Below are 22345 nucleotides of genomic sequence, written 5' to 3'. Positions count from 1 at the left end.
TACTGCAACCCCTTTGAGGCTGAGCCACAAGATACTAGGCAGATTATTTTGTTTTACAAACTGTAGTGGTCATGCATTCTTAAACTGATTATATTATTTGGATATTGGCTTTAATATAAAAAAATATAAAGTGGGGCTGATACTACTACTACTACTTAGTGTAAGCCCCAGTAAAGATTGTTCAAAATATATTTCCAGTTAAGGTGAAGTGTCAGTGTAATTCCAGGTAAAAACAGCTAAAAATAATTGTTTAAAAAATTTGAGGATCACTTGTTTTAATAGTTGGAGTTTCTTACAGTTATTGATCACGCTGTATAGCCCTTGTGGCTCAGCGCTTCTTTTTGATTATAATAATAATAATATTGATCAGTTATGCTCAAACTATTATAAATTATATCTATGATTAATAAATCAGTTCACCAGTACATTATTGGCAAACAACCCAAAACAGAAGTGTTTATTCCTTGGTAGATTATTATTATTATAATCAAAAAGAAGCGCTAAGCCACAAGGGCTATACAGCATTCCTTGGTAGAGAACAGTAAATTAAAATTATAAAAAAATTTAGTCATTACTCATAAGCTACCAATTGGAACTACTAAATGCAGTTATTTAATAGTAGTGTAATGAAAAAAAACTGTTATCCTCAATACCAGAGTAACTGCTTCTAGTGTTAATCTTAAATGGAATATACTAAGTTTGTATTATTCAAGAGGGTTCCTTAACACTGATGAAGGGCTGTTGAACTGAAGAATTGGATGCAATCAATTACCCAGGCACTTATCAGACCCTTATAGGGGTCACAGAGTATTACACGGGGTTACAGTTGTAAATTTGCTTTGGAATTTTGGATTTTATTGCCTAGTAAATTATATTCATGGGAAAGTATTGAAACTATGTTGATTATACACTTCGTGGGGCATGAGAGGAATGAACCCTTTCACTGTTGCAACCCTAAAATTAAGATAGGTATTAATAAAGGGGATATTAACAAGGTCTTGAGAATATCTCTCCAAGAGAGAACCCGCAGTAATGGATTTAAATTAGATAAGTTTAGATTTAGAAAGGACATAGGAAAGTATTGGTTTGGAAATAGGGTAGTTGATGAGTGGAACAGTCTACCTAGTTGGGTTATTGAGGCTAGGACTTTGGGTAGTTTCAAATTTAGGTTGGATAAATACATGAGTGGGATGGGTTGGATTTAAGTGGGACTTGCACATCAGAGCTTATTTCTTGGGTAGCATTGAAAATTGGGTAGGTCAAATGTTTGTTAGTGGGATGAATTGTAAAGGACCTGCCTAGTATGGGCCAACAGGCCTGCTGCAGTGTTCCTCCTTTCTTATGTTCTTATGTTCTTAAGTGGTGACAGTATTGCATTTAAAATATTGATCTGAAATAAGACAATCTTCTTCAGATAGTAATGACACCAAATTAGCAAAATTTGATGGAAACTTGCAGAATTACATAGGTGAAAAGTTGGTGGTCTGGGCACAAATTCCATATTGGAGATTTCACCCACTTTGAGTTCTATTTTAAGCCAATCCCAATGCTTAATTTAACCCATTTCCTAGTATTCCTTCCAGTCTATCAATTGAGCCTAATCTCTTCAATAGCCATCCCTTATTAAAGGGATTGCACAGTATAAATAACATTGTCCAAGTAACAGTTATCAGACCTACTCTAAGTTCTGTAGGTCGTCAATCACTTATTGCAATAAATTCAATGTACGGAAAATTCAGCAATAATATAATCTCTGATTTTGTATAATGAACATAAAAGCATTCGAAAATATTCATAGAAGAATTTTTTGTGGTTATTAGTCACGGATGGTTCAACTAGAACTAAATTTTACTAATTTGATCATTCATATTTTTAAGGTTTTAGTTCATCTTAGCATTCCAGTGCTCAAGCTCTTCTCTAAAATGGGTAACAATTTTTTTTCTGTAGTAAGTTCCTTTCCTCTAGTGGGTGAAAAGTGGAATGTCAGACATCTAAAATGTTTTCCAACACTGAAAGACGTGCAAAGGTAGCACTTCACATACTTGTCTTATATGCAGATATGCGTCTCAGGTAAAACAACACAGACGAGCCACTTCCTCTGTTTTATTTTAAATTTTTTAATGCAATACAATTATATTTGCTTTTATGTTGTCTTTGCTTTATTATTTCCTACCCAAACTTAACACTGTTGGTCAATACTTCAAGGCTGAAGTCATTGTGTAACAGAATCAGGGATCAAGAGCCTCAAACACTTTTGTAATTATCCAACAAATATCTAATATGTAGCACTGTACATTTTTATTTTTGAAAATACATAATATATATATATATACATATATATTCAAAACACTTTCACACAGTTCATATTTTGCAGTTATGGAAAAGTACAGACCTTTCACATCCTAACATAAATATATGAATACATTTAACACATCTACAGAAACTGCATTCCCCCTTCACCCACCTACAATAAAAAATCATGACAAAGGCAAAAAGAAAACTAAACTACAGCAATGCCAGGGGCCCCCAAATCCCTGACCTTGTCACACTTCTGGAGGGATTTACTTATGGACTGTTAACTCTCGTGAAGATCTTGTAATAACTCAAAAAGAGCCCTTACAATATATTAAAATTTTGATAGTGGTAAAAGAAGTTAAGAAAGCAATACTCTTAGCTATTAAGATATAAATAAGATTCAATAAGCAATTTATTGAAAACTAATATGCAGCAATGGAAAACAGCAAAATAGGATGACCCTCATACCCATGGTTATAAATTTATATCAGACTGAGTATTTCCAGTAAACTTCAGAGAACAGTCCAGACCAGGCAAATGACACATTTAATGACTTGGTCAAAAAATTTGTACTCTCACAAATTTTAAGTAAAAATTATGCATTCAAGAAACCCCATGAGGAGGATGGTTGACAATGGGAAGCAAAAACAAAAGAAAATATCTGGCAACTAACACGCACTTTGGAATATGTGGCGACTGATCACTAACAAGGATAAACATGATATCACTGGAGAACATGGCAAACTTCACCAATGCAATCAAGCATGCAAAATAGCAGAGTAAAAGTTTTGAAAGAAAATTTCACTTTGAATTTAATTAATGATATGATTTACTGACTTGGCATACGATGCAAATGTTTTATAATTTTGAGTCATATCTGCCGAAATGTTTAAAGCATGACTACCAATGAAGTTTACCATTTTAGGATTTAAGCAGCAGACTCCCCTTAGGCGTTTCTTGAATAACTACGAACACACAGCTCTTTAGATCATTGTAAAGGTAACAGATGCTGAACACACCAACTACATTACATACAGTGGACATCAGCAATTGAAGGCAGCACACAGCCACCACAGCACCTAACAGTTCATCTGATCTTAAAATTTTTCTTAAAATGTCAAGAAATAAAAAATTATTTCTGTGTACAATGTGGATTGTACACATGGACCTTGCTTTATATTAATTTTCTCCCATGAAAAATAGGAATCCTTAGTATAGAGCAATATTACATAAGTATCTGAAGGCATTATAAAAGGAAATAAACTTGTTAAAAATCATATGAGTGTCACCTTCTGACATATGGTTTGGGACTACAATAAAGGCAAAGAGAGGCAGTTCTCAGATTTGTAACGCACACTAACTTCTGGTATGAACTTTTAATCTGGAAAATATATTACGTCAACAAGTAACAAAGGCTTGAAGCAAGGTCCAATTGCTTATTTATACGAAGTTCAAAAGAAAAATAATCCAGCATTAAAATTTCTCATTCACTGACACTTGCATAACATGTAGTTAGCAATCAGTTACCAAATACTGTATTATGCAAATAGGTTAAATGTCGGCATCTTCAAAAAAATTTGTCCTGGTATACCTACTGATCGTAAGACACCATGTGTTTTAGGCAACCATAATTTCTACTAGATCTGCCTGTGCTCTGAAAAAAAGAAATCCAAAGATTTTTTGCAATCATTCATGAATGCCCCTTCCATCATGTACATTATAATGTAGTTATAATGGAACCAAACACAAAATGCTGGCAATAGCAAATCTACAGGCTGGGTAATTCATGGATCACTGCAGGCAAGACCAAAAACCTATTAAAAAAAGTTTACGTGAATCAAAATCCACATTTAATGGCAAATTGCCATAAAGATAAATATGCAAAAAGCTCAAAGTATCAAAGATTCAAAACATCTAGACATCAGGAAAAATAAAACATCTTGCAATGTCAGACTGTTAAAACAACTGGTTTGTGATTGCCATTAACTTGACCTCTCACTGAGGGATTAAAATTCAGATCTCTTTTAATATTAAATATGATTTAAAATAAGCAAATCCAAAGTTATCATCTATTTGAGCACCTTTAGACAAAGTAACCATTTCAAGACTTCTGGCAGGATAACATGCAGTCTGTCAAATCTGCCAAGGATCTAATTCTATGAAAACTAAGGCTAATAATAATAAAAAAATCATGTCATGAAACTGACACTATTAGGTTTCCTCTGGACTAATGTAGGAGTAGGACTGATAACTTTGGACATCAAAATAATCTCTTAAATCTGCTTTGTGTGGCTCAAAAAACAAACAAAAAATAAAACTGACAAAGCATTTCTCTATTATAAAACACTACCTTTAAGACATCTACAATAAGCTTATGAAGAAAGCGCCTAAAAATAATTATAGGGATATCGCTTTACAATTAAAAGGTACTTCTTTACAAGTTACACTACAATACATCAACATGGTCTATGCACACAGACAAAGTTTGTTTCAAAATATGAACTCCATGTAAAAAAAAAAAAAAAAAATTTACATGGAAACAGAGAACAACAAAACACTTGGTGCCTTGTCTGTGGTCTCCATGTTGCGAGCTGCCTTGACACTTTGGGGTAATGGCTGTCCCTAGTAATCCAACTATCAAACTTTGGCAGGGTGCATTAATCACTTCCAAAATTCTCTCTCTCTCAAAAAAAAATCCAATTTTTACAAACTCTAAGTACATAGAATTGCATACAGCTTTAATGCAAATTTTAAATATTAATCATAAAATCTTTCAGTTGTTCACAACAATAATTTCCCCTTATTTTATACTGTAGCCAAAGAGACAACTAGAAGGGATTGGAATGTGATCAAGGGTCAGACAAGGGTCCACACAAGGGTGACTGACATATACCTAGTGGATGAGTGAGGCATAGCCCTGCTCACCAACAAACTAGCAACAACAGAGAAAAAATCTAGTGCTCACAGCTACGGGGAGATCATGGCACAACATTATCTACAGCTTGCATCATTCAGCACCACACTTGCCCCAGCCCCACCAGGATCTGGCCAAGCACCGTATCAGGTATGGGTAGTTGGATATAGATAAGAATTATCTGTATTGCATGGTAATCATCACGTGGAGCAAGGGATGTGCTGCCGACATCTGTAAATTAAGAGGCTGCCGATTGTGAGATTGTGCCAGTGAGGTTCTCACACTACCTCTGCCAACAATCCAAACATTGGCAAATAATGAGTTCCAGGGGGTAGGTGTGCAGCATGGGCAACAGGTGTACCATGGGAACCTGCAACAGTATGTGTCACTCCATGTGGTGGGGGTTGTTGATGGGCATTACTTGTTGCCACTACACTAGGAGTTGGTAATGACACAGTGGCAGTTTGTGCCACAGTTGGGGTGGGTTGGGGTGTAGCCACACTGCCTGATATACCACCTATTTGGATGGAACCATGGGTGGGCTGGGAGCTGGACTGGACTGAGCCTGGTGTTGCTACCTTTATATGAGACCTCATATGTTTAGTTAGATGTTCACGGCGTGAGAAAGCCTTGCCACATGTTCCACACGCGTGAGGTTTTTCGCCAGAGTGGGTCAGCACATGACGTCGAAGATGCTCATTACGGATGAAAGACTTTCCACAAACTCCACACTGGTAAGGACGTGGAACAGGCTCACCATTATGATTAAGACCACGGGTGGATCCTCCAGAACTGCCTGTGTGACTACTGTTACCTTGACCATGATGGCTACTAGATGTTGTTGTCACCACTGAAGTAGGTACTGCAGTTCCAGTACCTTGGTTAATCGTAACCAGTCGTCCATTCTGATCTGTAGTCTGTAGCAACAACGTTGTTGCCAAACCTGTAAACATAATGTTCCTATTATATTCAACTTAAGCTAGTTGTCTTGTAAGGATTTATGTCTTAATACTGTGCATAGCTTCTCTCAATATTCCATTACTAATTACTAACAAAGGACTGATTAGTGCAAGTAAATATGTAATCAATAAAATTTATTTCTATGATTAAGTTTAGTACTGTACTCTTAATTAGCAAGAAATATTAGGTAATATCATCTGCTAAATGATGAAACAATTATAGGCACCATAATATAAGTCAGTATTTGGAAAATCAAGTTTTTTTTTAAAGTAAATTATAAAAATATCTCTCATTGGGCAAGTGTGTAGAACGGTCTTTCTGACTGGCCAATCTACCCCCCTTCCCTGAGAGAGAGAGAGAAAAAAAAAAAAAGGGGGGGGGGGGACTATCATGTATATAGCCAGTCTGCTCTTAGCATTCATGAAACCTTCAAAGCAACTGGAAAGAGGTTTTCATAGGAGTAAAAGAAAGATATTTGTTGACAATGAAGACAGATATGCATGTTAACAGTTATCACGTGAAATTTTACTTGCTCTTTAGATAAAGCTGACAGTAATGCTGTGTATGGAATGCCAATGGGGCATGTTCACTTTTGGATGTCAATTTATACAAATATCTGAGTCTGACTAGAATCCCTACTACACTCAGAGCAATTCTGAAAGTAAAAAACCCACAAATGGAAGATGCATTTGCTCTCTTGATGTCCAAAAGTAAATTTTTTAAGAAATATTACTTACATGAAGAAAAACCACAATACTGAATCCTATAATTATAATATGATGTATTTATACAGTCAAAAATGTCAAAGTAATTTACTGAAAATTAAAAAAAAAAAAAAATCACTTAATATTCAGTTATTTGGGAAAAAGTAGTATTACCACTTAGTATGTTTCAGGCATAGGTATAAAAAAAAAAAGTACTTGTGTACTTAACATTCAAAATGCAATTATTATTCTACTGTACATGTCATGTATGATAGGAAAAGTCCTAATCTATGACTCTACCTACTTTTTTTGACATGTTATTGGGAATTTTTTTTCTGTTTTTGGCATTATTCACATGTTTTTGAGCTATCCAAATACTGTTGAAAATTCTTCAATTAAATAAATATAATTTTATAACTCACAAATTAATAATTATTTCAGCTAACTTACATACATAAAAAAGATAAACCATGAAGCAAAATTAAATAAGTTGACTAAAATTTTTTAATTATATTAAAAATAGATAATACATGCAGAAAAGTGCTTAGTCAAAAATCTTCTCAATTTTACTTTGTAGTTTACAAGTTACAGAATTATCTAACAGGTAATTTTTAGTGAATAAACACAATACAACTAAGTAATGTTATGCAAAATGAACAACTGATTCCAATTCTTGTCTTAAATGAAGATAGAAATTTTTTTTAAAGAATGAAGCATGCAGACTACAAAGAAACTATTAAAAGTAAATAAAATTAAATGAAAATATACTTAGTCAAAAATATAGATGAAAACTCAAAACACTGCACTAATCATGCAAGAATTCCTGCAATTATCAGAGTTAAGGAACACCAGTAGCTTTCTAAACTATTTGGATGTGTTTTTGGCTACACATTTCAACACTGTCAAGTCACCTGATACACATAACATGATATTGCAAACAATAATTTACCTAATAAAAATATGGGTATTGTATATTGCATTGCATTACCTAACCTGAGTCAATGTAAACCTTTATGAACTCTAAACTATATACAATCAGGAGTATTCATATATGTTTCTTACATCACAGCAAGCTAAAGTTGTGATTTTTGTTATGCAGTAATTAGCATAAGGTGCAATACAATGTTTTAATTTTCAACTATAAGAGCAAAATTGGCAGCAACCATGCCACAGTTATTTGTTTTTGAGTGAATGCATCTCTTACATAAATAAAGCATGAAATATGGCAAAGATAGGTATTTATATTTGGTAGACTATGTGACTACAGATTTTTGTCCACAGAAACCCAGGTTATTATATATAAATAGCAAATGCAGTATAGTATTTATTCTTTCTTTCTTTCAACACACCGGCCGTATCCCACCGAGGCGGGGTGGCCCAAAAGGAAAAACGAAAGTTTCTCCTTTTACATTTAGTAATATATACAGGAGAAGAGGTTACTAGCCCCTTGCTCCTGGCATTTTAGTCGCCTCTTACAACACGCATGGCTTACGGAGGAAGAATTCTGTTCCACTTCCCCATGGAGATAAGAGGAAATAAACAAGAATAAGAACTAGAAAGAAAATAGAAGAAAACCCAGAGGGGTGTGTATATATGTGCTTGTACATGTATGTGTAGTGTGACCTAAGTGTGAGTAGAAGTAGCAAGACGTACCTGAAATCTTGCATGTTCATGAGACAGAAAAAAGGACACCAGCAATCCTACCATCATGTAAAACAATTACAGGCTTTCGTTTTACACTCACTTGGCAGGACGGTAGTACCTCCCTGGGCGGTTGCTGTCTACCAACCTACTACCTAGGATAGTATTTATGACCCTAATAAATAGCTAGTGCATTATAGTCAAAATAAATAGCATGTACAGTACTGTATCTTAAATCCCAATAATTAGCAAGTGCAGTACAGTACTGTATTTCTAATCTGATTAGGAAGTATTTCCCATATAATCCTAAAATGTGATTTTAATACTGCACAGTAAAGTACTGAATGTTAACCCAAATGCAATGGATACAATGAATTACACCATTTCAGTTTAAAGAATAACAACAAAGTAACATTTTCTGTTGACAGCCACCAACACTCCATTAAGCATAAAAATCAAAGCAACATCACTAGATAGTATACTGGAACAAGTGAAACTAAGTGCATTTACTTACCTTGCTTGGTTAGGCTTGCTTTTAATTCTCTGAATAATGTACTGTAGTATAAATCTTGCATTAATGATGTTAGAGGGAATATGACAATAGTGAAATAAATGCGTTTAAATCCACAACACACTGAAGCTATGTTGTGCGATGATTACTCAGCATGCCAAAAGCAGCATCACAGCATTTTGATCCAAATTTCCACTCTAAGATTAAATACATTTAATGTGCTAACGGAGTTAAAAAAAAAACAATAACCAAAAAGATTAAATGTAAATGACGTAATCTACATTAACCAAGATTTAGGTTATGAGGATGTAGAAATCTATAAAGCTAGGTATATATTTCTTGAATGTCAAAACACATTAGAAATTCTAAAGTAGCAAAAAACTGACAGATGGAACTCATGAAATTACAAACACATTATGTCTTTATCATACCCTCTAACATTAAAAACAACAACAGGTTGGCCAGAAAGACTCTTAGTCATTGTTTAGAAGAAATAATGATTTTACTTTTTTTTTTTTTTACTGTTAAGTACAGTATTAGAATATTAATGATGACTAAGAATCTTAGCTTTAAACATACCTTCTTCATTCCTCCGAGGTAAGCCCATGTGCTCAGGACCATGATATTTGAGTATGTTAATTTGGTTAGTTGGAGAACTAATATGCATGAAAATATTATCTGAAGTGGAAGATTATATTTAATTTTCTACAGTAAACCTTGGTCTATGCTACATCCATATGTATGCTAGAGTATCTTTGATTCTACAGGTATGTGTTGTTATACCAGTTATACTATGTATCTTAAGATTAGTGTCCTCATGGGATAGATCAAATTATCAGTATGTGAGAACAATAGGTAGTGATTTAGGAAATGAATCATGTGACTGTAGTGTGGTGATATGTGGTACCTTGACTATGGTGTGCAGCCAGGCGGTGGTGAGGCTGCTGGTGCTTGATGCTACTGTGGGAAGTGGAAGGTGGCAGCAATTGTGGTACAGCTGCATGCAGAAGACTGGACGGAATTTGGCCTGCCCCACCAAGAGAGGTGATGGCTGCAGCTGTAACTGTTGCTGCCCCCAGCTGTGGCTGAGGAGGGTTGGGTGATTCCGCAGGTGAGCATAAGTACTCATACTCACCTGGGGTGTGAGGATGGCCGCTCGGAGGTGGACTGTGGGGTCCTGGCGGTTTGGTGTGGCTCAACAGATGTTTGGTGAGATGTTCCCGCCGTGAGAATGTCTTGTTGCAGGTTGGGCAGTGGTAGGGCTTCTCTCCAGAGTGAGTAAACGAGTGACGCCTCACATGTTCATTCCGTGTGAAGCCTTTGCCACACACACCACACTGATAGGGCCGAGTGGGCAGATGGATACGGCGATGGCGATCCAAGTGTGCTTTGCGTTTGAATGTAACCCCACAGTCATCACACCTATAGGGTTTGTCCACACTGTGTTGGTCCACCATGTGTTCTTCAAACTGAAGCGATTTCTGTAAATCTAAACCACAAATCCAGCATACAAATGAAGCCCCTGACTGGTCTACCCCTGGTCTGGGAATGATTGTGCCAGGTGTCAGGGAACCTTGACTGGATTCTCGGCGCCTATCACCTTGCTTACTGTAACCACCACTGCTGCCTGAACCCTGTTTGACCACCACAGGCGACGTTGCTGCTCCACCTTGTGCAGGAGGAGTTTGGGCTGAGTTGGATCCTCCGGAGCTATAACCGTTGGACGCTACCCGCACCCCTTCCTGAGGATTGGGCACGTAGAGGAAGTGGTTGCGCACTAGGTCAGGGTTGATATTACGCACCAGGTCTGGATTGGTAAGAAGATTGAAGGCATCAATGTGCTGTGGCACTGACCGCTGAGAAAAATAATGTAACACCTCGTTGACACTGTTGAAATGCAACTGAACAATACCGTTCTTGTCCTTCTCACCACCTGTGTTGAGCCCTGGTATACCCCCCCTAATCTCAACCTTAATTAGTGGTTCAAAATCTGTGGTGTCAGTACCCTTTTCCATGCGACTTTCATGTGATGCAACAGAAGACACTCGGGGGGGAGGAGTGAAGGCTCCTTGGGAGTCATCTTTCGTTAGCTCCTGAACCTTGCCCTCCCCCACCAACCCTGCCCCACCATCGCTCTCATGCAGATTGCCACGTTGCTGCTGTTGTGGAGGTGGTGGAGGCGGTTGCTGCTGCTGTTGCTGGCTGACTGTGGGGGCGACACTGACAGCATGTGCCTGGTAGGTCACCTGACCTCCCATGGCAGCCACTGCAGCAGCCTGTGTTGCAGGTATCCCCCGACCATTGTCGATCATGTTCATTGTGAAGTCCATGGCGCCTTTATGCCTACACACCTGCAATAGAGGGAGGCTGTCAGGCCCACCCACACAATTCTACTGGACAACCATCAGGGCCACACACACACCCCAGCACACAACACCAACACTTTCACCACTGATCCCTACAGGTCTCTCTAGGTTAGTGTAGCACCGAGGTAACCCCTCTGTTTGATGCTCCCCTCACCCTTCCCTGCCTTTCCTCCCCTCCCTAGTTCATATCTAGCGGCCCACCCTCTCTGTTTCCCTCCCGCCCCTCGTTAGCTTCAACAGCATCGACGCGATATCACATTGCCTTTCCCAGCGGTCAGTGTCACAGCAATATGGAAGCCATGCTAGTAGCATAGCATAATATTGCAGAAATATAGTATTTCTGACATCACTTCTGGAATAAAAAAAATAAAGAATTTATGCACTGTTGATGATAAGCAAAAAAACAGCCATGCAAATCTGCATAAAACTGGGACATGCCATTAAAATAATTCATGCAAATTAATTGAAACTAAATAGACAAACTGTGTTAATAACTCGAATACACTAAAATAAAAAAAGAATATAAGGAGAGACAAATGGTCAAAAAAGGATAAAATTAGAATTATGCACGAATAGACTATCAAAGGGGTAAAATATAGTGGGCAGTTCATTAACCTGTTCATTAACAACAATAATAAAAATTATATATTAATTTTCCCATTAAATAAAAAAAATATTGACAGGTTCATTACTAAACACTCTTGATGCTGACAATAACTGACTTCAAATCATCCCTTTAACAAAGGTGAAGAAAATCAATAAGTTCAAGAGTATTGCAGAGGCAACAACTACCAACATCAGCAACCACTATCATCCCTTTACCTGTCACATCAGACAATAAAACTCTACACGACTAATTATTGTACTTGGCCATTTATTCTTCCTCATAAGTCATCACACAGACAGGTGAAACCCTCCCTATATCCTACCCTACAATGAGAGAAACTAAGAGATGGTGTGCATGCCTCAAGTTCTTTCATTATACATTCTTTACAGTACTAAAATTTACAAAAATGAACTTTTCATGAACAATTATTTTATTTATAGAATGACAAAGCATCTTTAACTTTAAAATATTTCCAACTGACTGCATAATCACATAAAATAAATATTTGCTGCAAAATGCTTACACAAAGCTGACATCCTATTATGGAGAGGAAAAAGTGAGCTGTCGTATCTGGTTAGGAGAGGAGACCCTGCGTTAAAACAACACCACTTGGAGGTTCTGCCACCATCATAATCTCTCACAACCAGACTTGAAATATAAAAGCAGGCGGAGGGTGAGGGTAAGGGGAAAGGAGGGGGAGGAAAGAGGGGAGTTCAGAGAAAAGTTGGGGAGGTGAAGGGGAAGGTTGAGTAGGAGGGGACGAGGGGAGAGCAGGCAAAAGTTGGGGAGGATAGGGGGAAACTTGTGGAGGGAGAGGGGAAGAATATTGAGGAAGGGGAGAGAGAGAGAGAGGAAAGGCCGGGAAGGAAGAGATCATTAGGGAGATAGGGAAGGGGACGGTAAGAAGGGAGAGGGGAGTGAGTGATGTTAAGGGAGAACGAGGGAGATGAAGGCGAGCATGAGAAAGAGAGAGAGTGCGAGAGAGAAGGAACCAGCATGGCAAAAGTACAGTTAGGAGGGAGAATGGAAGGGTGACTGAAGGGTGTGCACGACTTCTATAGGAGACAAGATGAGAAAGGGGGAAGAGAGGAAGCAACAGCAATAAGGGAGTATGGGACGAGGATAAAAATGAAAATGAATACGAATAAAGAGCGAGCTAGAGTAAGGATGACAGTGAAGTAAAGAAGATAAAGTAAGAGGGGAGGGGGAAGGCACAAGCACTGGGAGGGGTGAGGGATATAAATGAGTCAGGGGGGTGAGCAGAACATGAGTGAGAAGGGAGGGTGGGGAGAGAAGACGAACTGGCATCATGGGGGTGGGGAGTGGGTGAAGGCTGGGGTCTGAACAGATGGGGTGAGGGGAGGGTAGAGGGGTAAAGTTATAACTGGGTGCATGGGAAGGGAGGGAAAATTGGGGATCAAGTGAGAGGGAGGGAAGTGTGGGTTAAGCTGAAAGGGGGTGGGGTGCAATCAACTGCAATCGGGGAAGGGGAAGTTAGGGAGGGATTGAAATGGGAGGGGTGTAATGCTGGGATGTCTTGAAATGAGGCAAGGTGAATGGTGGGGGAGGGTGTGAAGAGATAGTGATGATGAGGTAGTGGGGGGCATAAGACAGTGGGGGAAAGGAAGTGGAGGTGAGTGGTGATGATGAGATGTGGAAGTGGGGTGAGTGGAGGTGAGGTGGTAGGAGTGGAGGCAGGGGTGAGTGGAAGTGAGGTTTTGGTAGTGGAGGCAGGGGTGAGTGGAAGTGAGGTTTTGGTAGTGGAGGCAGGGGTGAGTGGAAGCAGGGGTGAGTGAAGGCAGGATATGGGTGGAAGTGTTGGTAGTGGAAATGTGTGGAGCAAGTATGGGTATTGGAAATGCGGGGTAAGTAGGAGTGGGGGCGAGTGGAGGCAAAGATGGGGTGAGTGGAGGTAGAGGGGATAAGGAGGTAGAGGGAATGAGGAGGAGGTAGAGGGGATGAGGAGGAGGTAGAGGAGATGAGGAGGAGGAGGAGGTAGAGGGGGATGAAGGTAAAGAGGGGAGTGGAGACAGAGGGGGTGAGTGAAGGCAGAGGGGAGGGGAGGTAGAGGGGGTTGAGTTTAGGTAAAGAGAGTGGAGTTAAAGGGGGTAAGTGGTACTGAATGGGGGTAGAGGGGGTGTGAGGAGTTAAGGGGGGTAGAGAGGGAGTGGATGGGGTTTTTTGGAGGGTGAGGGGGTTTTTGGAGGGTGAGGGGGTGAGTGGAGGGTGAGGGGGTGAGTGGAAGGTGAAGGAGTTAAGGGGGTGAGTGGAGGGTGAAGGGGGATGAGTGGAGGGTGAAGGGGGATGAGTGGAGGGTGAAGGCGGATGAGTGGGGGGTGAGTGGTGGAAGGTGAGGGGGGAGTGGTGGGGGATGGGGGTGAGTGGTGGGGGATGGGGGTGAGTGGTGGGTGAGAGGGTGAGTGGTGGGTGAAGGGGGTGAGTGGGTGGGTGGAAGGTGAGGGGGTGGGTGGAAGGTGAGGGGGTGAGTGGTGGGATGAGTGATCGGGGAGAGTGATGAGTGATGGGGGTGAGTGGTGAGTGATGGGGGTGAGTGGCGAGTGATGGGGGTGAGTGGTGAGTGATGGGGGTGAGTGGTGAGTGATGGGGGTGAGTGGTGAGTGATGGGGGTGAGTGGTGAGTGAGGGGGTGAGTGGTGGGTGAGGGGGTGAGTGGAAGGTGGGGGGTGGGTGAGGGGGTGAGTGGAAGGTGGGGGGTGGGTGAGGGGGTGAGTGGAAGGTGGGGGGTGAGTGGCAGGTGAAGGGGGTGAATTGTGGGTGAGGGGGATGAGTTGTGGGTGAAGGGGGGTGAGTGGTGGGTGAGGGGGGGGGTGGAAGGTGAGGGGGGGTGAGTGGGGGACGGGGATGAGTGGTGGGTGAGTGGAGGGTGAGTGGTGGGTGAGGGAGGGTGAGTGGTGGGTGAGGGAGGGTGAGTGGTGAGTGGAGGGTGAGGGGGTGAGTGGAAAGCAAGGGGGTGAGTGGAAAGCAAGGGGGTGAGTGGAAAGCAAGGGGGTGAGTGGAAAGCAAGGGGGTGAGTGGAAGGTAAGAGGGGTGAGTGGAAGGTAAGAGGGGTGAATGGAAGGTAAGAGGGGTGTGGAAGGTAAGAGGGGTGAGTGGAAGGTAAGAGGGGTGAGTGGAAGGTAAGAGGGGTGAGTGGAAGGTAAGAGGGGTGAGTGGAAGGTAAGAGGGGTGAGTGGAAGGTAAGAGGGGTGAGTGGAGGGTGAGGGGGTGAGTGGAGGGTGAGGGGGTGAGTGGAGGGTGAGGGGGTTAGTGGGGGTAAGGGGGTTAGTGGGGGTGAGTGGAGGGGGGTGAGTGGAGGGGGGTGAGTGGAGGGGGATGAGTGGAGGGGGATGAGTGGAGGGTGAGGGGGTGAGTGGAGGGTGAGGGGGTGAGTGGAGGGTGAGGGGGTGAGTGGCAGGTTAGGGAGGTGAGTAGAGGGTGAGGGGGTTAGTGAGGGGTGAGTGGAAGGTGACGGGTGTGAGGGGGTGGGTGGAAGGTGGGGTGGTGAGTGGAAGGTGGGGTGGTGAGTGGAGGGTGAAGGGGGTGAGTGGAAGGTAAGGGGGGTGAGTGGAAGGTAAGGGGGGTGAGTGGAAGGTGACAGGGGGTGAGTGAAGGTGGGGGATGAGTGGAGATGGTGAGTTTAGGTGGGGGTGGAAGTGAGAATGAGTGGTGGATATGAGCAAGGATAGAGGCGAATGGAAGTGGTGGTAAAGGGAAGAAAGTGGAAGTTGAGGGTGATTGTGAGGAATTTGGATGGTGATTGTGAGGGATTTGTAGTGATTGTGAGGCATGTGAAGGGTGATTGTGAGGGTGTAAGAGTGACTGAGGGATGACTATCAGAGTTGTGCTGAAGGGGAGGGGGGGGGGAACCATGACGGATGTGGTATGGGGAGTAAACTAGGAAAGGGGTGAACACAGATAAAGGTGAGATAGGGTGATCTGGGGGATGGGAAAACGAGGTGAGCTGATCAGAATGAGGGAGGGGTTGGAAATTGGTTAGAGGGCTAGGGGGTGGTGAGTGGGTGCAAACTAGGGAAAGAACAGTGAAAATTGAAACTGGTTGGGAGTAAACAGTAAAGAGAAAAGAGGAAGGGGGGAGAAAACAGAAAAGGGGAGAACACAGTTAAGGGGGAAAACAGAAAAAGGGAGAACACATGAAAAGGCAGAGCCAGCAGTGGGAAGGAGGGGAAAGTGGAAAAAGAGATGAGCCAGGAAAGGGATGAAAGTAAACTGGATAAGGTAGAAAGGGGCAATCTGGGAAAAGGAAGGAAAGGGTAAAGAGGGAAGAGTGAACTGGAAGGGGAGAAGGATGGGGTGGGTTAGAGAACGAAGAAAAGGTTGGAAACAATTACAAGAAAGGAGGGGAAGGGGAGCAGTGTTGTGAAAGAAGGCAAGAGGGGAGGAGAAGCGTGGGTCCAGGAGGGTCCAGAAATGCAAGGTTGGCAAGGGTGAGGGTGAATGATGAGGAGGAGGGGGAGTAGAGAGAAATGAGAAGGGGAATGTTCAAAAGGGGGTAGGAGAGAGGGGAGAGAATAATTGCACTCGGTCATTGGCTGTATAATTTGGCAAAAATAAGATACTTTATCAATACTTTCTGTGTTCACCGAGGACAATTCATCTAAACTATCATTTTTCCCCTTCCCCAAGCACAAATTAATTCAGCTATTCAGATGATAGTGCAACAATGTCCAGGATGATCAATACTATTGCAGTCACTCCAAGACAAGAGGTGACACGTGCTTTGTATATCTTACTCTAAAGAGCCTCTAGATATTTCTTCGTATACTAATGACATCAATTACTTAGAAACACAGACCAACATGTTTTACCTCATCTCAAGTAAAAATTTAGTCTGTTCTCAACATCAACTGAGGTTATATACATTACAGGGAACTTTAGAGTAGGAGTATACAGATATTATTCATAAAGTTTAATAAACAGAATTCATGACATTTGAATCCTTTGTAAGACTATGAAATTGAACTATTCCTTCTCAATACAGTACAAGCAAGATATGCAATGAAAAACCTCATGAGGTTAACTGGGAATCAGTGATACCTCAGAAACATCTACAGAAATAATGACAAGAGCAGAAAGGAGTATTAACATATCTTTAGCCATTAAAAAGTAGTCAGGGCATCATTAACATAATTCACCTAGTAACCTACCCAGATGTAAAATATATGATCTCATAAGCTTACTTTGGCACAATTTCCACATGAAAAGATGGTTTGATATTAGGAGTTAGTTATCTAAGTCTCTCAAAAACAGAAAATGAGAGTAGTATGCCATGTAACCATGTACATAAGAGTCACCCAGTAAGTAAAAGTTCTGTAGAGAGTAGAGAATCAATTAACAATACAAACAAAAATTAAACCATATGAATGAAAGTTTCACTGAGGAAAGTGAGAAAAGTTTTGCAGGTGATGAAAAATTTCCAACGTTAACCAGGCTATTTACAAAGTACCAGAAATGGAGCTGGGATTTAATTATTGCTGCAGTCCAAGACTGAAAAATAAATCAATATATACATAGTGAAAAAGAAATCTAACAAAAGGGCTTTCAAGAGCTAATATGGTTAGAAAGTGAAAAAAAAAAAAAAATAGTAGTAAGAGTGTGTGTTCAGAGAATTTTAAGTGTGAAGTATTATTAATTATGAAGATTTTTTAAACCGAGACAAGTTAACTACACATTTATCTTTACACATGACAGCAAATTTATTATTACAGTATTATTATATTTAAGAGAATATGCTGAACCCATAGGGATCACATAGCACCTGGGGAACTGATATGCAATTAGGTGTGACCCAAGTAGCAAAGGGCAGCTTCACTTACTTTCATCAAGAGACCTTTACTTGGGACAAGTAAAAAATTTAAAGGAAGATTATATAAACTCAAGAAAAATAAAAGAAGCCTCTGCAGTGTATTAATTTTTCTTGCATTATAACTTTCCTCAAAAGTTAACCTTAATAACAAAAGTGACCTTTCATGAAAAGGGAAAAAAATAGCAAAATCAAGATGTATCTATTCTGGTTATTCTGAGTTAGAGTAGTCTGAAAGCAGACTACATTCTAAATACAGTAGCAGTGTAAAAGAAGCCTTCTCTCCCAACTACAGTAGAGGTAACGCTGGTAACATTCATCACACACCTTGAAATGACTTTTGATAGTGGTCGAGGGAAGGTTTCACTGCTGAACCCATAAAGAGGAACCTTTTAGACCAATTAGATGCAGCTCTGTTGAGTAAAAAGGTCAATCTGCAATTTAGGGCCATTATTGTGTCATCTACAGTAACTTCATATATAAATTATCATTTAGCAGTGACCACACAACAGATTTTGTAGCAAATACTGCATTCTATTGTGGAAGAGCCAGAGTCAACAAACAAATATGGTATGTTTGTGTATATGTATGTGTGTATATGTGTGTACTCACCTAGTTGTGGTTGCAGGGGTTGGGTCACAGCTCCTGGCCCTGCCTCTTCACTGGCCACTACTACTACTAGGTCACTCTTCCTACTCCATGAGCTTTATCATACCTCTTCTTAAAGCTATGTATGGATCCTGCCTCATCTACATCTTTTCCCAACTACTCCATTCCTGACAACTCTGTGGCTGAAAGAATACTTCCGAACATCCTTGTGATTCATCTAAGTCTTCAAGTTCCAACTGCGACCCCTTGTTGCTGTGTCAGATCTCTGGAACATCCTGTCTGTCCACCTTGTCGATTCCCTTAACCTCTCCTTGTAGGACATACCCCTGGACTAGTCTTGTTGCAAACCTTTGCACTTTTTCTAGTTTCCTTATGTGCTTGGCTAGGTGTGGGTTCCAAACTGGTGTTGCATACTCCAATATGGGCCTAACGCACACAGTGTACAGGGTCCTGAACGATTCCTTATTAAGATGTCGTAATGCTGTTCTTAGGTTTGCTAGGTACCTGTATGCTGCAGCAGTTATTTGGTTGATGTGCACCTCAGGAGATGGGACCAGTGTTATACTCACCCTAAGATCCTTTTCCTTGAGTGAGGTTTGTAATCTCTGGCCCCCTAGTCTGTACTCCATCTGCAGTCTTCTTTGCCCTTCCCAAATCTTCATGACTTTGCACTTGGTGGGGTTGAACACCAGGAACCAGTTGCTGGACCAGGCCAGCAGCCTGTCCAGATCCCTATGTAGTTCTGCCTGGTCCTCATCTGATTGGATTCTTCTCAACAACTTCACATCATCTGCAAACAGGGACACTTCAGAGTCTATTCCTTCCATCATGTCGTTCACAAATACCAGAAACAGCACCAGTCCCAGGACTGATCCCTGTGGAACCCCACTCGTAACAGGCGCCCACTCTGACACCTAACCACGTACCATAACTCGCTGTTGTCTTCCTGACAGGTATTCCCTGATCCATTGCAGTGCTCTTCCCTGTTATCCCTGCCTGGTCCTCCAGCTTTTGCACTAATCTCTTGTTTGGAATTATGTCAAACACCTTACAGTCCAAGAAAATGCAATCTACCCACCCCCCTCTCTCTCTCTTGTCTTACTGCTGTCACCCTGTCATAGAACTCCAGTGGGTTTGTGACACAGGATTTCCCATCCCTGAAACCATGTTGGCTGTCACTGATAAACTCATTCCTTTCTAGGTGCTCCACCACTCTTCTCCTGATAATCTTCTCCATGACTTTGCATACTATACATGTCAGTGACACTGGTCTGTAGTTTAATGCTTCATGTCTGTCTTCTATTTTAAAAATTGGGACTACATTTGCCGTCTTCCATACCTCAAGTAGTTGCCCTGTTTCGATAGATGTATTGAAGACTGTTGTTAGTGGTACACATAGCGCCTCTGCTCCATCTCTCAGGACCCATGTAGAGAGGTTATCCGGCCCCATTGCCTTTGAGGTATCTAGCTCGCTTAGCAGCCTCTTCACTTCTTCCTCGGTTGTATGTATTGTGTGTAACACTTGATGGTGTACCCCATCTCTCTGTCTTTCTGGAGTACCTTCTGTCTCCTCTGTGATCACTCTGAATCTCATGTTGAGCTTCTCACATACTTTGTGGCCGTTTCTTGTGATCTCTCCTCCTTCCTCCTCAGCATGATTACCTAGTCCTAGACTGCTGTTTTCCTCCTGATGTGGATGTACAACAGCTTCGGGTCAGATTTGGCTTTAGCTGCTATGTCATTCATATCGTTGCTGGGCCTCCCTTCTTACCTGTGCACATTCATATGTGTGTGTGTGTGTATTCACCTAATTGTGGTTGCAGGGGTCGAGACTCGGCTCCTGGCCCCGCCTCTTCACTGATCGCTACTAGCTCCTCTCTCTCCCTGCTCCATGAGCTATCATACCTCGTCTTAGTTACGTATGGTTCCTGCCTCCACTACATCCCTTGCCAGACTATTAGACTTCCTGACAACTCTATGACTGAAGAAATACTTTGTAACATCCATTTGACTCATCTGAGTCTTCAACTTCCAATTGTGACCTTTTCTTTGTGTCCCATCTCTGAAACATCCTGTCTCTGTCCACCTTATCAATTCCTTGCAGTGTGTGTGTGTGTACTCACCTAGTTGTACTCACATAGTTGAGATTGCAGGGGTCGAGTCCAAGCTCCTGGCCCCGCCTCTTCACTGGTCGCTACTAGGTCACTCTCCCTGAACCATGAGCTTTATCGTACCTCTGCTTAAAGCTATGTATGGATCCTGCCTCCACTACATCGCTTCCCAAACCATTCCACTTCCTGACTACTCTGTGGCTGAAGAAATACTTCCTAACATCCCTTTGAGTCATCTGTGTCTTCAGCTTCCAACTGTGTCCCCTTGTTACTGTGTCCAATCTTTGGAACATCCTGTCTTTGTCCACCTTGTCAATTCCTTTCAGTATTTTGTATGTCGTTATCATGTCCCCCCTATCTCTCCTGTCCTCCAGTGTCGTCAGGTTGATTTCCCTTAACCTCTCCTCGTAGGACATACGTCTTAGCTCTGGAACTAGTCTTGTTGCAAACCTTTGCACTTTCTCTAGTTTCTTTACGTGCTTGGCTAGGTGTGGGTTCCAAACTGGTGCCGCATACTCCAATATGGGCCTAACGTACACGGTGTACAGGGTCCTGAACGATTCCTTATTAAGATGTCGGAATGCTGTTCTGAGGTTTGCTAGGCGCCCATATGCTGCAGCAGTTATTTGGTTGATGTGCGCTTCAGGAGAAGTGCCTGGTGTTATACTCACCCCAAGATCTTTTTCCTTGAGTGAGGTTTGTAGTCTCTGGCCCCCTAGACTGTACTCCGTCTGTGGTCTTCTTTGCCCTTCCCCAATCTTCATGACTTTGCACTTGGTGGGATTGAACTCCAGGAGCCAATTGCTGGACCAGGTCTGCAGCCTGTCCAGATCCCTTTGTAGTTCTGCCTGGTCTTCAATCGAGTGAATTCTTCTCATCAACTTCACGTCATCTGCAAACAGGGACACCTCAGAGTCTATTCCTTCCGTCATGTCGTTCACAAATACCAGAAGCAGCACTGGTCCTAGGACTGACCCCTGTGGGACCCCGCTGGTCACAGGTGCCCACTCTGACACCTCGCCACATACCATGACTCGCTGCTGTCTTCCTGACAAGTATTCCCTGATCCATTGTAGTGCCTTCCCTGTTATCCCTGCTTGGCCCTCCAGTTTTTGCACCAATCTCTTGTGTGGAACTGTGTCAAATGCCTTCTTGCAGTCCAAGAATATGCAATCCACCCACCCCTCTCTCTCTTGTCTTACTGCTGTCACCATGTCATAGAACTCCAGTAGGTTTGTGACACAGGATTTCCCATCCCTGAAACCATGTTGGCTGCTGTTGATGAGATCATTCCTTTCTAGGTGTTCCACCACTCTTCTGATAATCTTCTCCATGATTTTGCATACTATACATGTCAGTGACACTGGTCTGTAGTTTAGTGCTTCATGTCTGTCTCCTTTTTTAAAGATTGGGACTACATTTGCTGTCTTCCATGCCTCAGGCAATCTCCCTGTTTCGATAGATGTATTGAATATTGTTGTTAGGGGTACACATAGCGCCTCTACTCCCTCTCTCAATACCCATGGGGAGATGTTATCTGGCCCCATTGCCTTTGAGGTATCTAGCTCACTCAGAAGCCTCTTCACTTCTTCCTTGGTTGTGTGCACTGTGTCCAGCACATGGTGGTGTGCCCCACCTCTCCATCTTTCTGGAGCCCCTTCTGTCTCCTCTGTGAACACTTCTTTGAATCTCTTGAGTTCCTCACATACTTCACGGTCATTTCTTGTTGTCTCTCCTCCTTCCTTCCTTAGCCTGATTACCTAGTCCTTGACTGGTGTTTTCCTCCTGATGTGGCTGTACAACAGTT

The 22345-nt window shown here is 41.7% G+C and overlaps 1 protein-coding gene across 6 annotated transcripts in view; it reads right to left on the bottom strand.

Moving 5' to 3' along the window:
* Nucleotides 1–2089: 2089 nt before the first annotated feature.
* LOC128704122 (zinc finger protein 135) overlaps nucleotides 2090–22345 on the bottom strand; it is a 34389-nt gene continuing 14133 nt past the window's right edge. For 2 of the 6 annotated variants that reach the window (XM_053799168.2, XM_070099135.1), the window contains exons 2-4: nucleotides 18146–18231; nucleotides 9933–11376; nucleotides 2090–6152 (exon numbers count right to left, since the gene is read on the bottom strand). In XM_053799168.2, coding sequence (XP_053655143.2) covers nucleotides 5488–6152; nucleotides 9933–11355 — 2088 coding nt within the window. In that variant the 5' untranslated portion in view covers nucleotides 11356–11376; nucleotides 18146–18231 and the 3' untranslated portion in view covers nucleotides 2090–5487. The remainder of the gene's footprint in view (nucleotides 6153–9932; nucleotides 11377–18145; nucleotides 18232–22345) is intronic. The other 4 variants (XM_070099136.1, XM_070099137.1, XM_070099138.1 and 1 more) reach the window with 3 other exon arrangements.

Source organism: Cherax quadricarinatus, chromosome 66 (genome assembly GCF_038502225.1).
Source record: "Cherax quadricarinatus isolate ZL_2023a chromosome 66, ASM3850222v1, whole genome shotgun sequence".
Lineage (NCBI taxonomy): Eukaryota > Metazoa > Arthropoda > Malacostraca > Decapoda > Parastacidae > Cherax > Cherax quadricarinatus.
Note: the sequence above shows the minus strand (reverse complement) of the source record. Positions and strands in the feature narration are given on the sequence as shown.